The sequence below is a fragment of the Notechis scutatus genome, chromosome 2, assembly GCF_049901735.1.
Source record: "Notechis scutatus isolate UNSWTSFEM ecotype Mainland chromosome 2, rNotScu1.2, whole genome shotgun sequence".
NCBI classification, from domain to species: domain Eukaryota; kingdom Metazoa; phylum Chordata; class Lepidosauria; order Squamata; family Elapidae; genus Notechis; species Notechis scutatus.
In genome coordinates, this window is record NC_142010.1 from 135,528,267 (window position 1) to 135,542,449 (window position 14,183).

The 14,183-nt window shown below is 37.4% G+C and overlaps 1 protein-coding gene across 9 annotated transcripts in view; it reads left to right on the forward strand.

Annotated features, from left to right (window-relative positions):
- Positions 1 to 14,183, forward strand: part of LOC113420152 (electroneutral sodium bicarbonate exchanger 1-like) — a 98,303-nt gene that overhangs the window by 55,402 nt on the left and 28,718 nt on the right. For all 9 annotated transcript variants that reach the window (XR_015747784.1, XR_015747782.1, XR_015747783.1 and 6 more), the window contains exons 12-16: positions 6,467 to 6,641; positions 7,875 to 8,008; positions 9,387 to 9,632; positions 11,669 to 11,774; positions 13,611 to 13,772. Coding sequence is in view for 5 of the 9 variants with exons in the window: in XM_087956311.1 (XP_087812437.1) it covers positions 6,467 to 6,641; positions 7,875 to 8,008; positions 9,387 to 9,632; positions 11,669 to 11,774; positions 13,611 to 13,772 (823 nt within the window). In the remaining 4 variants the exon portion in view is untranslated. The remainder of the gene's footprint in view (positions 1 to 6,466; positions 6,642 to 7,874; positions 8,009 to 9,386; positions 9,633 to 11,668; positions 11,775 to 13,610; positions 13,773 to 14,183) is intronic.

Sequence of the window (14,183 nt, forward strand, 5' to 3'; positions counted from 1 at the left end):
TGCTTTGACATTTCCAACAATTGGGGCTCGTGTTGGGGTGCATCTTCGCCAATCTCGAAGGGGGCAGGTGCCATCTATAAAACATTTTATATGCGTTTTCTTTATAAGCTGCTGATTTCGTGATCTTAATGTTCCTGTTCCAGATCCTTTCCCATTCTCCTAGCGTAATGCTCCGTCCCACGTTTCTGCTCCACGCAATCATATTTCCTTTGACAATTTCTTGTTCTAATTCAGTTTCTAATAAATGTTTGTAAAATTTAGATATATTTTTTTTGCTCGATCCTAATAGAATTTTGTCTAAAGTCTGTAATTTATTGTAGATTCCAAATTCCTTAATATCTTGTTTATATCTACTATGAATTTGAAGGTACACCCACTGATCAATTTTAAATCCTCGCTCTTGTAATTCTTGTCGGGTTTTCAATTTTCCTTGTGGGTCTAATAAATTTTCGTACTTAATCATTTTAGTTATATCCAAATTATTAGGGTGTACTATCGCTTCCATTGGAGATAGCCAAATCGGTATTTTTAGATAAAGTTTTTTCGTACTTTTTCCAATTGGTTAATAGAGAGTCCCTGATAAGATGCCTATGGAAATATGATTGCCTGGGTTTCCCAGTTTCCCACAGAAAGGCATGCCATCCTTTCTGCATATCGTGGCCTTCTAATATTAGTGTTCTTTTGTTAGTTAAATTCACCCATTCCTTTATCCATAGTAGGGTGGCTGCCTTGTAATATACTTCCCAGTTTGGCAGGCCTAACCCTCCTCTGCTTTTCAAATCTTGTAGGGCTTTTACATTAATCCTAGCTTTTTCCCCTGCCAAATAAATTTCAGTGTTATCTTGTTTAATTCCATAAAAAATTTTTATTTAATTTGATTGGAATTGTCTGGAATAGATATAGAAATTTTGGCAGAATATTCATCTTAATCAGAGCAATCCTGCCCAATAAGGAAAGTTGTAATGTACTCCAGGAATCTAAATCTTTCTTGGATTGTTGGAGAAGTTTGTCATAGTTGTTTTCTTTTAATGATTTGCTTTGTGGAGTAAGCCAAATTCCTAAGTATTTAATTTTTTTTGTCACCTGTATTCCCATTATTGTCTCTAGTTCTTTATTCTGGTCTCCTGTTAAATTTTTAGACATTAATTTCGTTTTACCCCTATTAATTTTAAATCCTGCGACTTCTCCAAATCGTTCTAGTTCTTCTAATAAGTTATGTCCTTTTTCTATAGGCTCCTCCAGAAAAAAAAACCAAATCATCAGCGAAGGCTTGTACTTTGTACTCTTCTGATTTAATCCTCAGTCCTCTAATTCTCGAATTTTGCCTAATATACGTCAAAAGAGATTCTAGGGCGAATATGAAAAGCAGAGGAGAGAGAGGGCAACCCTGTCTAACCCCTTTTTCTATTTTTATCGGGTCAGTTTGTTCCCCATTTATTAGAATATTTGCCTGTTGAGTATGGTAAATTGTAGTGACGACGTTTTCGAATCTAGTGCCAAGGTTCATATTGTATATTTTTTGAATTAAAAAATGCCAATTTAAATTGTCGAATGCTTTTTCAGCGTCCAAAAACATAAAAGCAAATTGTTTTTTCGGATGGGCTTCATAGTATTCTGAAATGTCTATCACTGTTCTTAGATTATTCTTAATTTGTCGAAATGGGAGAAATCCATTTTGATCTTCATGGATATGTGTGTTTAGAACCTGTTTTAGTCTATTAGCTATTATAGAAGAGAATAGTTTGTAATCTGCATTCAGGAGCGAGATTGGTCTATAATTATTAATAAGTCTATGGTCTAGGTCCTCCTTCGGGATCAGCGAAATTAAGGCTCCCCTCCACGAGTCCGGCATCTTGGCTGCTAGGAGTACCTCATTGAATACTTCCAGCATCAGTGGTCCAATTTGTTCTATGATTGTTTTGTAAGTTCTACAGGTATCCCGTCCGGTCCTGGCGCTTTATTGTTACTTTGCTTCTCTATTGCTGACTTCAGTTCGGACCATGTTATATTTTTGTTTAATAATTCTATCTCTTCCTCTCCAATTGCTTTTTCGTTTGCTTCCTCTAGATATTTCATTATTTTGTCCTCACAAACGTCTTCCTTTTTGTATAATTTCCTGAAGTATTTAAAAGTGATCTCTTTTTTCTTCTCTATCTCCTCTTGCAAATTGCCCCTCTCGTCCATTAATTGGTGTATCAATCTTTTTTCTTTCATTTTCTTAAGTTTGTGGGCTAACCATCTCCCTGGCTTGTTTGCGTGCTCAAAATAAATTTGTTTAGTCATTTTCAGACTACTCTCCAATTTTTCTTGTTCCAATAAATTTAGATTGTGTTTAGTTGTTATTAACTGATTCTGTATTCTTTGATTTTTGGGGTTCTTTTGTAGTTGGGTTTCTAAGTCCTTAATTTCTTGTTGTAAGTTACTTTGTTGGGCATACTTTCTTTTATTTCTCATAGCATTGTAAGAGATAGTTGTTCCTCTTATAAATGCCTTCATTGTGTCCCATATATTTTGTTTGAAGTTAGTTCATTATTATTTTCTTTTAAGAAGAAGTTCAGTTCTTCTTTCAATTTATTAGTGTATTCTTCTTCTTTTATTAAGTGAGTGTTAAGAGTCCATCTTCTTTTTTTTCTTCTACCTCTCCAGGTTATTTGAATTGGGTTGTGATCAGCCCAGTCGTTTGGTAAGATTTCGCTATCTTTGATTTCATTAATTAATTCACCATTTATCCAAGCCAGTTTTAGTTTTAGGAGTAGTTTGTCGTGTACCACTGCTTCAAAGGCTTTACAGAAGTCTATGTAGATTGCGTCTATTGTTTTGCCCTGATTGAGTTGTGTAGTCCATATGTTTTTGCAGTGGAAGAGTTGCAGATTCCAGGATAGTTTTATTCTGAAACCAAATTGTTTATTAGAGAGTAGGTTGTTTGTCTCTAAGTGGAGGATAATGGATTGGTTAATAATTGATTCCATGACTTTACAGGTGACGCAGCATAAAGAGATTGGTCTTTAATTTTCAACTAGGCTGGGGTCTCCCTTTTTGAAGATGAGGATGACCGTGGCTTGTGACCATAGGTTTGGCAACGAGCTGGTCCTGAAAGATTTTTCAAAGCTTATGCTTAGAGGTTCGGCTATGGCAGTGGATAGCTTTTTTAAGAAGTAGGCACATATTCCGTCTGGTCCAATAGATAGAGATGGTTTTAGATTGCGTAGTGCTTTTTCAACATTGTCTTCTGTAAAATTGATATGTATTAGATCATTGTAGTTGTCTGTGGTTCGACTAGGAAATACTGGGCATGATACATTGCTGTTTACAAATACTGAGCCAAACAATGTGTTAAAGAGGTTGGCTTTAATGGTGTTATCATTGCAGTCTTTACCATTAGGTTTTTTCAGGGATGGGATGGATCTTGAGTCTTTTAGTTTGTTGTTTACAAAATTGTAGAAAGCGGGGGTGGAATTGGTGCATAGAAGGTTTTCCTCTTCTTTAATGTGATAATTGGTGCATTCAGTCTTTATCTGGTGGCATAAATTTTTGTATCAGCTTTTGAAGTTGGCAAAGTGAACGGATTTCTTTTTCTGCCAAAGTGATCTCTTTTTGGATTAAAGCTTCCGTATTGTTATGGGTAATCTGTTTTTTCTGGTTTTGGGAGTTGTTATTGGTACATATAGTTTGATGACTCTTTTTGACTTCAAGTAAAAATATGTTGTAATGGTCTTCAACAATATTGCATCCAGTGAATAGAAATTACCAATCAAGGGATGAGAGATATAAGATCATAGTTGCCTTTTTTGAAGTTATAATTGGGGAATCACATCGTTGTGTTGATTTTTGTGTGGACGTATGTTGAGACAAAAGTTAATCATGTTGTGGTCACTGTTGGAAAAGGGTTCTTTAATTTGTATTCTGTAAATTGAATTCAAACTATTGCAGAAGATGAGATCGAGGCAGTTGTTAAGTCTGGTATTGTTGGTTACTTAGTTGTTCCAGTCCCAGATTTGTTACAGCATTGTAGAAGGTTGCATGTATGGGTTCAGTTTTACATTCGTTTAGGCTCCAGTTAATGTGAGGTAGATTGAAGTCACCAAGAAAGATAAAAGCATATGGGCAGGCTGTTGCCCATGTTAGTAGTAAATTTAGCTTGTAATATAGTTACAATGTCATCATTGTCATACATGTCCTCTAGACCAGTGATCCCCAACCTTTTTTATGCCGCGGCCCGGTACCGGCATCAGCTGGCGCCGCGGACCAGTTACCGGCATCAGCTGGGCACCGCCATCTTTTTGATGAAAAAGTGCTTCCGGTGAGCTTTCTACCGGAAAAGCTCACCGGAAGCACTTTTCATCAAAAAGATGGCGGGCCTTAGCAAACCAGCGCCGGTAGGACTTGTTCCACGGACCGGTACCGATCCGCGGACCGGTGGTTGGGGACCCCTGCTCTAGACCAAATAAGATGGTGTTTAGTTGCTTCCGTTCGCGCTCGACAGCTTCTCTGACGATGATTGGGATATAATTATTTGTTGGATTTATGGTTTTTTGTGGATTGGGTTGCGGTTGTTGGGTAGAGCTGTGGTTTGTAGCTATGGAATGCTCGTTTTTTTGTGTTGTGTCTTTTTTTTCAAGGTTAGTTAATCTTTCTTTTAAAGTGTCCAGGGATGCTGCTATGGTGTCAAGGGATGTTCTTTGTGTTTCTATGGTATCAACTCTTTCAAACAGGGCAATATATTTGTCCAGTTTGGGTCTGCATGATTGGCAGTAATATTGAAATGCATGGTAGGATGATTCTAGGAATTGAATCATTTGCTTGGGTAATCCTAAGCAGCCATGGTGAGCGTAGTTGTCACATAGAGAACATTTGGTGGAATTTTCATTATCTTTAAGAGTTTCATAGGATATAAGGCATGTGCAGGAGACTTGTGGTTCATTGGTAGGGATTTCTTTGTCTTTAGGTTGTGGTTTGGCATTGGATTTTTTTCCTGGCATGGTATGTTTGTTGAGATAGTACGTTGATTAAATTGCTTAATGAAACAATTTTGGGTAATCAATATAGCCAATATCACACCAATTAATCAATTACAATAATCTCTCTTGTCAAATAATTTTGCTAAGCAACAATCAGCCTAATCAATTAATTACACTAATCACTAATCACACTGGTCAATTAAATTCACTAAATCACTAATTTTACTAATCAATTAAATTACATGAATCCTGATCTTTTACACTAATCAGTAATCACACTATTTGCACTAAACACTCTAATCACACTAATCAATCAAAACAATAAATCAATTAAACCATTGATAAATTAATTATTTTATAGAATTTGATTATCTAATCATTGAATATAGGTAATGAGGTAGAAAAGTTATAAGTTTTGAGGTAATGAGAGTCAGTGAGTAAAGGGTTAATTGCTGCTGATATCTGATCCACAGAGTGGGAAGGACTCTGAGCAGGACTTTACAGCTGACAGGAAATCTCCATTCAGGGAGTCTTTACCCAGGGAAACTTGGTGAGGTAGAGATGGAAGGCATGTGGTTTCGTTTTGTTTGAAATGGCTTCAAAGTGATTGATTTTTGGTGATTTAAATGGACCTCAGTTCTCCATAATTTACAGCCGTTCAGAATCACACCCTCTGTCAGTTCCGTTTCTTTCTCTGCAGTTTAAAATCACACTGTCCACCAGTCACAGCTCATTGAATGGCTCACTCTCAGAATCAGTCTCTTTGTAAGTGTCTAAATAAATCACTCATAAATCACAGCTCGTACAGGCTCTTATCTCTATCCACTTCTCCTCAAGTCTTGGTCTATCTCTCTCCTCCCTTGTTGTTTGTCCCTGCTGGGGAAACTGTGTGGGGGATTTTAAAGGAGACACGTTGTCTGGCGTGGAAGATACACCAATCAGCTGTGTGGTGGATTTAAATTTAAATTTAAATGAAGGTGTGTTGCTTGTGCTCCACTGGCTCTGGCTAGCTTGAGATCTGCCAGTGTGGTATATACATTATAAATAAATGTCAGTTACAAAGTGCCCAAATTTTTATCACATGATGGTGGGAATGCTGTGTGAGTTGTAGTGTAGTTTTCAATGCCATTGTGACTTTGAACTGTTGTATATCTATGAATGGTTGTAAGTCTAGGGGTACTTTTAGTACCAGTAGAGTTAGGATGGTGACATCTGGGCAAGAATTTTCAAGAATTATGGCAGATCACTTTTGCTAGCACTGAGGACTATAATGAGAAGGGAAATGTCTGGTAATACAGAACAGACGATTCTCAGTTTGAATCAGATGTGAGCCTATAAACAGGAATTGTGGACAAATAATGGGGTGAATATGTCAAAGTCAAAGAGCTGCCACTCCACTTTCAATATTATGTGTTGGGAAATGGTTTATCTCCAGCCACTTTGTTACTGTATTTAACTCACTGCTGTGAATCCACCATTTCTTAGAAATTTCTGTCTTTGCTTTGCAGGCTTTTTGGTGGCTTGATATTGGATATAAAACGGAAAGCTCCTTGGTACTGGAGTGACTATAAAGATGCTTTGAATTTGCAGTGTTTAGCTTCCTTTCTCTTCCTGTATTGTGCCAGCATGTCTCCTGTGATCACCTTTGGGGGGCTGCTTGGAGAAGCAACAGATGGACAAATTGTAAGAACATTTCCCCCCTTCCTTTTATGTTTTATGAGTAATTGTCAAGATAAGTGAGAACAAAACCAGCATTACAAAAGCAGTGGACATTTAACCTCATCACTGCTGGTCTGTATAGTATTTTGCATTATTAGATCACAGTTCTAACTATTGGTGTTTTTTTTCATCAAGGTTTTAAGTGGATGGCGATCAATCCACATACACAGACTTTTACAAGGGCCCCAGATCTTTCTGTACTTCCTATGTTTTCCATCTTTCTTTTTTTTTTCTTATAGGAAGACGATAGAGTAGCTTCAGAGTGTCTTCTGATTAGAAATACAAGGCACTCAACGCAAAAATACCCCATTCATTTTCTGTGTCCTGATAATAGAATTTTAAACCACCCCTGCAAAATGTGCCTTCAGATATTCATTTGTAATAGAAGGCATACTCTATAATTACTTTTTTGGAAGAGAAGATTAAAATTAGTTATCTGGATATATTTCAACCTATCTTTCATATTCACAGTTATATCCTAGACAATTAATTTCTTTCTTTCTTTCTTTCTTTCTTTCTTTCTTTCTTTCTTTCTTTCTTTCTTTCTTTCTTTCTTTCTTTCTTTCTTTCTTTCTTTCTTTTCTTCCTTCCTCCTTCCTTCCTTCCTTCCTTCCTTCCTTCCTTCCTTCCTTCCTTCCTTCCTTCCTTCCTTCCTTCCTTCCTTCCTTTCTTTCTTTCTCTTTCTTTCTTTCTTTCTTTCTTTCTTTCTTTCTTTCTTTCTTTCTTTCTTTTTCCTTCCTCCCTCCATTCCATTCATCTCTAGAATGTTTATGGCTGGATTGGACATAAATTAAAGAAGGGCAGCTATTTAGAATATTAATCTTCAATACAAGTTAATTTGAGAAGGACCTTCCATTTCAGAAGATGACGCTGAATTTGCCAACATTGTCATTTTTCTCAATGTGGATCTATGACATATGGCAAAAGTGCTGCTTTTCCCACATCACAACAGATCTGTCTCCTGAATTAAAATAAATGTGTGAAGGGAGGGAGAATGCCTCTAATTAGAGTTAAGCTCTTGCCAATTAGTCACCTTGACCTGTCTTTAGTGATAATTCATAGAGGAAATTAAAGCAATTGAATTAAGTGGCCTGTTTTCTGTTCTCTGAATCCCTAAGGAGGGAGTGGTTGCATGTACTGTCAGTCTGATCCATTATAACACCCCTTCTTTTCTTCTGTTTGTGTTTAAACCTGCAGAGTGCTATAGAATCCTTGCTTGGAGCTTCGATCACTGGAGTGGTCTACTCTCTCTTTGCTGGCCAGCCTCTCACCATCCTGGGAAGTACTGGACCAGTACTGGTTTTCGAGAAAATTTTATTCAAGTTCTGCAAGTAAGGCTATGTACTTTTACAAGGGATGATGGCGATGAATCTAATAGAGATAATTTAACTAACCCATTTCTAACTGCTGACCTCTCGATCCTTTTTTATAAAACAAAACAAAATATGAGCACAGTTAGGCAGCAGTGTTATAAGCTGGGATTCATTTGAATGCACAGGAAGCCTGAAATGCTAGTAGAGCAGAAAATGTGAAATTCTGATATGATTTTGATGCGCGTATGGATATATCATAGTGTATCTGAAGAGAAGTAGTGTCTCATCCCCTTCCACTTCCTAGGAATAGTTATGGTTAGTATTCCCAACCCAGGTACTAATTGTGAGCAGTTATTTCTCTCCTCCCTTCAGATTCAAACCCTGGCTCTGATGGATAACAACAACTCCACATCCAGAATAGTAGACAGAGGTAATCTAATCTGGAATGCTGACAGATTCCTATCAAAAACATATGTGGCCAAAAATATTACAGACTTTTAAAATGTGCCACGTTGCCTGGGAGTTCCCTCATTGATTCTTCAATGGATTATTCCACTCATATTCTATGAGCTCCAATTCCTGCTTAAATCATTGTGGATTTAATCAGAAGGCTTCGTGGCTTGTGAGAAATAGGCTGAATGAAGAGAAGAGTTGAACCATTTATTTATAATTTATGCAGTTTTGAATTTGATACTAGCTTTGTGATGATTCTAAGGTGGAAATTTTAGAATGTTTAAGGTGCTATAGATGGCAATCATTTATCAATAACCGACCCATATCAATGTATATAGTTTCAGTCATTACAGGTAGTCCTTGTTTACTGACCACTTGTTCAGTGACTGTTCAAAGTTGCAACAAGAAGTTACAAGTTATAAAGAAGACTGATGACCAATCTTGAAGTAGTAGCTGCTGCTTCATCCCTGCAGTTATGTGATTCCCATTTGTGACTTCCATGGCCGGCTTGTGATGAGTAAAGTCAATGGGGAAGTGAGCAGACAGTTGCAAGGCACAGTCATACAGTGTTACGTTTAATGTCGGGTGATTAGCTTAATGGCCACAGCCAGAACTGATGAACTGATGTAATATGAGTCAGTTGCCAAGTGCTGAATTTTGATCATGGGGATGTTGCAATGGTTGTAAGTGTGAAAAACAGTCTTAAGTCATTTTTTTCAATGCCAATGTAAATTCAAACGGTCACTAATGAACTGTTGTAAGTCAAGGACTACCTGTATTGCCACTTTCTATCAAAAGGATAGGACTGGAGGAAAGATCAAGTAATGGACAACTGGTGAAGCTTAACAATTTCTGTATTTCAATACTTTTACAATTTTATGATCAGAATTATTCCAGCATGTAATGTTTCTTGTTTCTTATCTTTGGCACCACTTCTTTGCAGAGACTATAAGCTTTCTTATCTTGCTCTGCGAACCTGCATTGGCCTGTGGACAACATTCATGTGCCTCGTGCTCGTGGCCACCGATGCTAGCTCTCTGGTCTGCTACATCACTCGGTTTACAGAAGAAGCTTTTGCCTCTCTGATCTGCCTCATTTTCATTTTTGAGGCCATAGAGAAGCTGTTTAAGTTGGGAAGGACTTACCCATTTTACATGGATAGCAATCTGGACCATCTGACTTTCTATTAGTGAGTCGGTGTTGTTTCTTCTATTTTGAACAAAAAATGCCTTACTGTACTTTAGTTGCTTTGCTTCCATATATTTAAACTCATCAGTTGGCGTAAGATTCCTTATTGTGCAGAAATGGCAATAATACTTAGACTTATATACCCCCCACACTGCCTTACAGCACTCTCTGGGATATTTACAATGTCAGCATGTGGCTCCCAACAATCTGCGTTCTCATTTTACCCATCTCAGAAGCTAGAAGGCTGAGTCAACTGTGAGCGCTGTCAGGATTGAACTCCAGGCTGTGGGCAGAATTAGCCTGCAATACTGTATTCTAACCACTGCGCCACCAGAGCTTCCTAAATAAGAAGCAAGGAAGGCAACTATCACCTAACAATAGTTAGATAAGAATTAGTGTATAGTAGATTCACTGGAACAGATATAGAATCTCTACTTAGGACCTTGCAATGAAAGCTTGAGATAATATATAGCATGAATGGGCAATTTATATCCCTAGGTTGAAGCCCCTTTTTGAGCTCCAAAAATGAGAGGTCTGCACAGGTTGTCCTGTATTTGGGATACCTTTCTTGACTCACTGTTTGTCCTTCTTGAATTCTGGTGAGGGAGGACAACTGGTGATTGTTTTTTTGTTTTTGTTTTTTGCATTTGTTTGACTAAGACCTTACTTCTTCTGAATCATAGACTACAGCAAGAATGCTCTTTGGGTCTCAACAAAGATAAGTTGAGCACTTTTTAAGAAAACACTGAGGAGAGCAGCAGCACAGTACATGTAGTTAGTATGTATGGTTCTATTGTTCGCACAATTTATTTTATAATTTATGCAAGCCTGGGCAATGATTCTCTCAGATTCTTTGATCCATTGAAAGAGGCTCAATATTTCCTTTGATAGTAGGGGGATGACTTATGGAGGAAATAATTTAAATTTGGACAGAGCTGATTTGATAGACAATTCAGACAATTCCTATATTATTATTATTAATATTATTATTATTATAGTTTATAAGAAGAAATTGGACAACCATTTGTCTGAAATGATATACCGTATTTGCCGGCGTATAAGACGACTGGGCGTATAAGACGAGCCCCCAACATTTCCACTCAAAATATAGAGTTTGTTATATACTCGCCGTATAAGACGACCCCCCCCCACTTGGAGGCATGTTTTTCAGGGCAAAAAAGTCATCTTATACGCCGGCAAATACGGTAGGGTTTCCTGCCTGAGCAAGGGGTTGGACTAGAAGACCTCTAAGGTCCCTTCCAACTCTGTTATTCGATTCAATTCTATATTATTAAAATGAAATTGTGCTTTCATACAATTGTTGATTAGTTTTATCTTGAATTCATAAAGATTGAAATACTTTTTTAAAGTCTGCAGTGTACAAAATGTGTATAAAATACTTTGAATTCAATTGCCTCAAATGGGTTCCCCATTTTCCTTTTGATCCTGCAACAGTTGTTATAAAACAACTGTTTTACCTTGACACAGGTTGTGGCCATCACTTTGGAAGAGTTTTGAACTCCGAAATGAAATCATCCAAAGGCCAACAACTTCCCAAGTATATGTGGCCAAGTGATTTCTTTGCTATTTCATCCATCTTCAATTGAGCCAAATGGTAATTTGTCATGTGATTTGTAAACTCACGCGAAAGTATTAAAATGTTCAAGGTTCTACATTACCTGCTTACTACCTTCAGCTCAGGTTAGACAAATAATTGATGGCCAGTATGGATGAAGGGTTAAATACATTGGACTAGGAGCAGAGAAACCTGAATTCGAGTCCTGCTTTAGGCATGGAAGCTAGCTGAATGACTTTGGGCCAGTCCCTCTCTCGATCCAACCCATCTCATTCAGGTAGTTATTGTAGGAAAAATAGGAGGAGGAAACATGACATGCTGAATTTATTAAATTATGACAAAATACAATTTAGAACAAGTCAATAGAAGCTTTCAAAAGTTGTTGGACCAGAGACTTGGGCTTTCAGAAGTAAATATGGTTTGATGCGTAATGCTCATTAATCCTTTTCTGTGCCCACTAGCTGCAGATGTACAGCTCCTACACATCCCAGTAATGATACCCTGATGTACTGGAGCAGTCAGAATATCAACCCTTCCAAAGTTGCCTGGGCTAATCTCACTGTTTCTGTAAGTATATGAGCTTGATCCTGTATGCATAGCTGAGAAAATGATTTCTGTGATAATGCTATTTATTGATTAGAATGGAACATTAGTCTTTGTAAAAGGGATGAAGAATTACATACATTTCCTTTCCACAAAACCAGTGATGGAGGGAAGGAAAGTAATTTTTGATGGGAAGACCTGTATATATTAGGAATTGGTAATAGGATTTTTTTTTAATTAAGTTCCTCTGGGGCTTCTTTTCTTTTAAAATGAAAGCTGGCATATTAAGTAGTCTATTTAAAAAGAATTGAGCTTTTCCCCTCACAGGTTAGATTGTGGCCTGTTTGGATGGATGTTAGAAATGGGATAGTGTAGAATTATGAAGGTGGCTGTTAGCTAGAGGTCTCTGTAATGAGCCCTGTTATTGCAAATCACTAGGAAGAGACATGTGATGTTGACTATACTTTACTTGATTTGCTTCAATATATTTAAATTTTCAAAGAGCGTAAATGCATTCATGGAATAATTATCTAGGTACTTGCTACATTGCCAAAGGAAATCGTAAAGCAGGAGTGTCATACTTGATCCCATTGCCGGCTGTATCATTGTTTGCCCTTGGGGGGCTAGGGTGGGTGTGGCCTGGTCATCGTGGCTGACTGGGTGGGCGTGTCTGGGGTGGGACGGGAATGGGGCGGCATGAGCCAGTCCCTTGCCATCTCCAGGATGGCTCCGCGGGACAACTCTAGGCCTATTGTGGGCCGAATTCGGCCCGTGGGCCCTGTGTTTGATACATCTGCCATAAAGTAACCAGATCCTTGGTCTAAATTCAGCATGTTTCTCCTTTTCTTCTTGCTTATTTTGATAACTGAAGATCTAAGCCAGGAGTCTTCAAACTTGACAGCTTTAAGACTTGTGGACATTAACTCCCAGAATTCTTCCTCCAAACATGTTAGTTAAGGAATTCTGGGAGTTGAAGTCCACAAGTCTTAAAGTTGCCAAGCTTGAAGACCCTTGCTCTAAGCCATTAATACTTTTGTGTGTGTGTGTGTGTGTCTTCAGATGAAATGAAAAAAATTGTAGATATTTGAAAAGTAGTAATTATCCTTTTAAGCAATTTTGACAAAACTAATTTTTGAATTAAAACTGAAAACAGCCGTTCTTAAGTTGGCTGGCCATATATGTATTCTATTCTGCTTATGTTTGTCAAATGCTATGCAGCTGATTATCTGAACTATAATTAAGCAATTACTTATAAAATGATTGGATTTGTGGTATTTCATGCTTTTAATAAATACCACTGCATAGTATTTGTTAAACTATATAAGCTTCTATGCTCTTATATTTGTTTCACTTTGACTTAATTAGGACTAATAAATCGGGCAAATTCAATATTTCTACAGGTACCTTTAAATGGGACAGATATTTTGTGGGGGATACTTTCAGACTAATCAATTCTTCATTTGGTTTTAATGTAGAGGGTGTGAATATACCGTATTTCATTTCATTTTAATTTCATTTTGATGTACACCTGATATGTTTTAATGTGATGCTAAAATTTAAACATTTTTTTTATGCACGCACTGACAACATTCTGGATTGTGAAGTTAATATTTCCCCCTAAGCATTATTAAACTGCGCAAATTGCATCTAAAGGTTCTTGTTGCTTGGGAAGAGAACACTACATTTAACTGAAATTGAGATCTAATTTTGGTTCTTGCATGGTTTTCTTCATTTGAGAATTAAGGAGCTTTAATGTATTTAGATGCTTATTATAGTTTATCCACCATTAGCCCCATATCTTCACTGAAGTCACTGTACTCTTTTGCTACTGTTCCTTTTTAATTTCTTTTGTCCAATCAGCAATGTCAGCAGATGCATGGAGAATTCATAGGATCTACATGTGGAGCCACAGGACCTCTTACCCCTGATGTTCTTTTGTGGTGCTGCATTTTGTTCTTTACTACCTATATTTTGTCAAGCACACTGAAGAAATTTAGGAGCACTAAGTATTTCCCCAAAAAAGTAAGTAGATTCCAGCAGCATTTCTCAATAATGGTGATTAGCCTGCTTTTCTCTATAATGATGATTAGCCAGATGGATTTCCTCAAATGCATAATTATCTCTAGAGATAGGTGGCCTAAGCAGTAAATTTGATAAATAAAAATACCATTGTTGGAAATTGAAAGGAATCCCTCCCCTCATTTCTAGGCACAATCTGCATTCAGATGGAAGTCTAGTTCTCTTTGTTTTTCTGTTTTTGTTGTCTTACCTACATATTTTGGTCTTAAAAGTCAGTGTTATCCTTGGGTTGGGAACAGGGATATCTTTGTATACCAATTTCAGGGGAACAGTGGTGGGAGGAGAATATGTTTCTGCCTTCCCCTTTCAGGTACTCCAGAGGCAATTGTTGGTCACTGTAAGAAGCGAAAATCT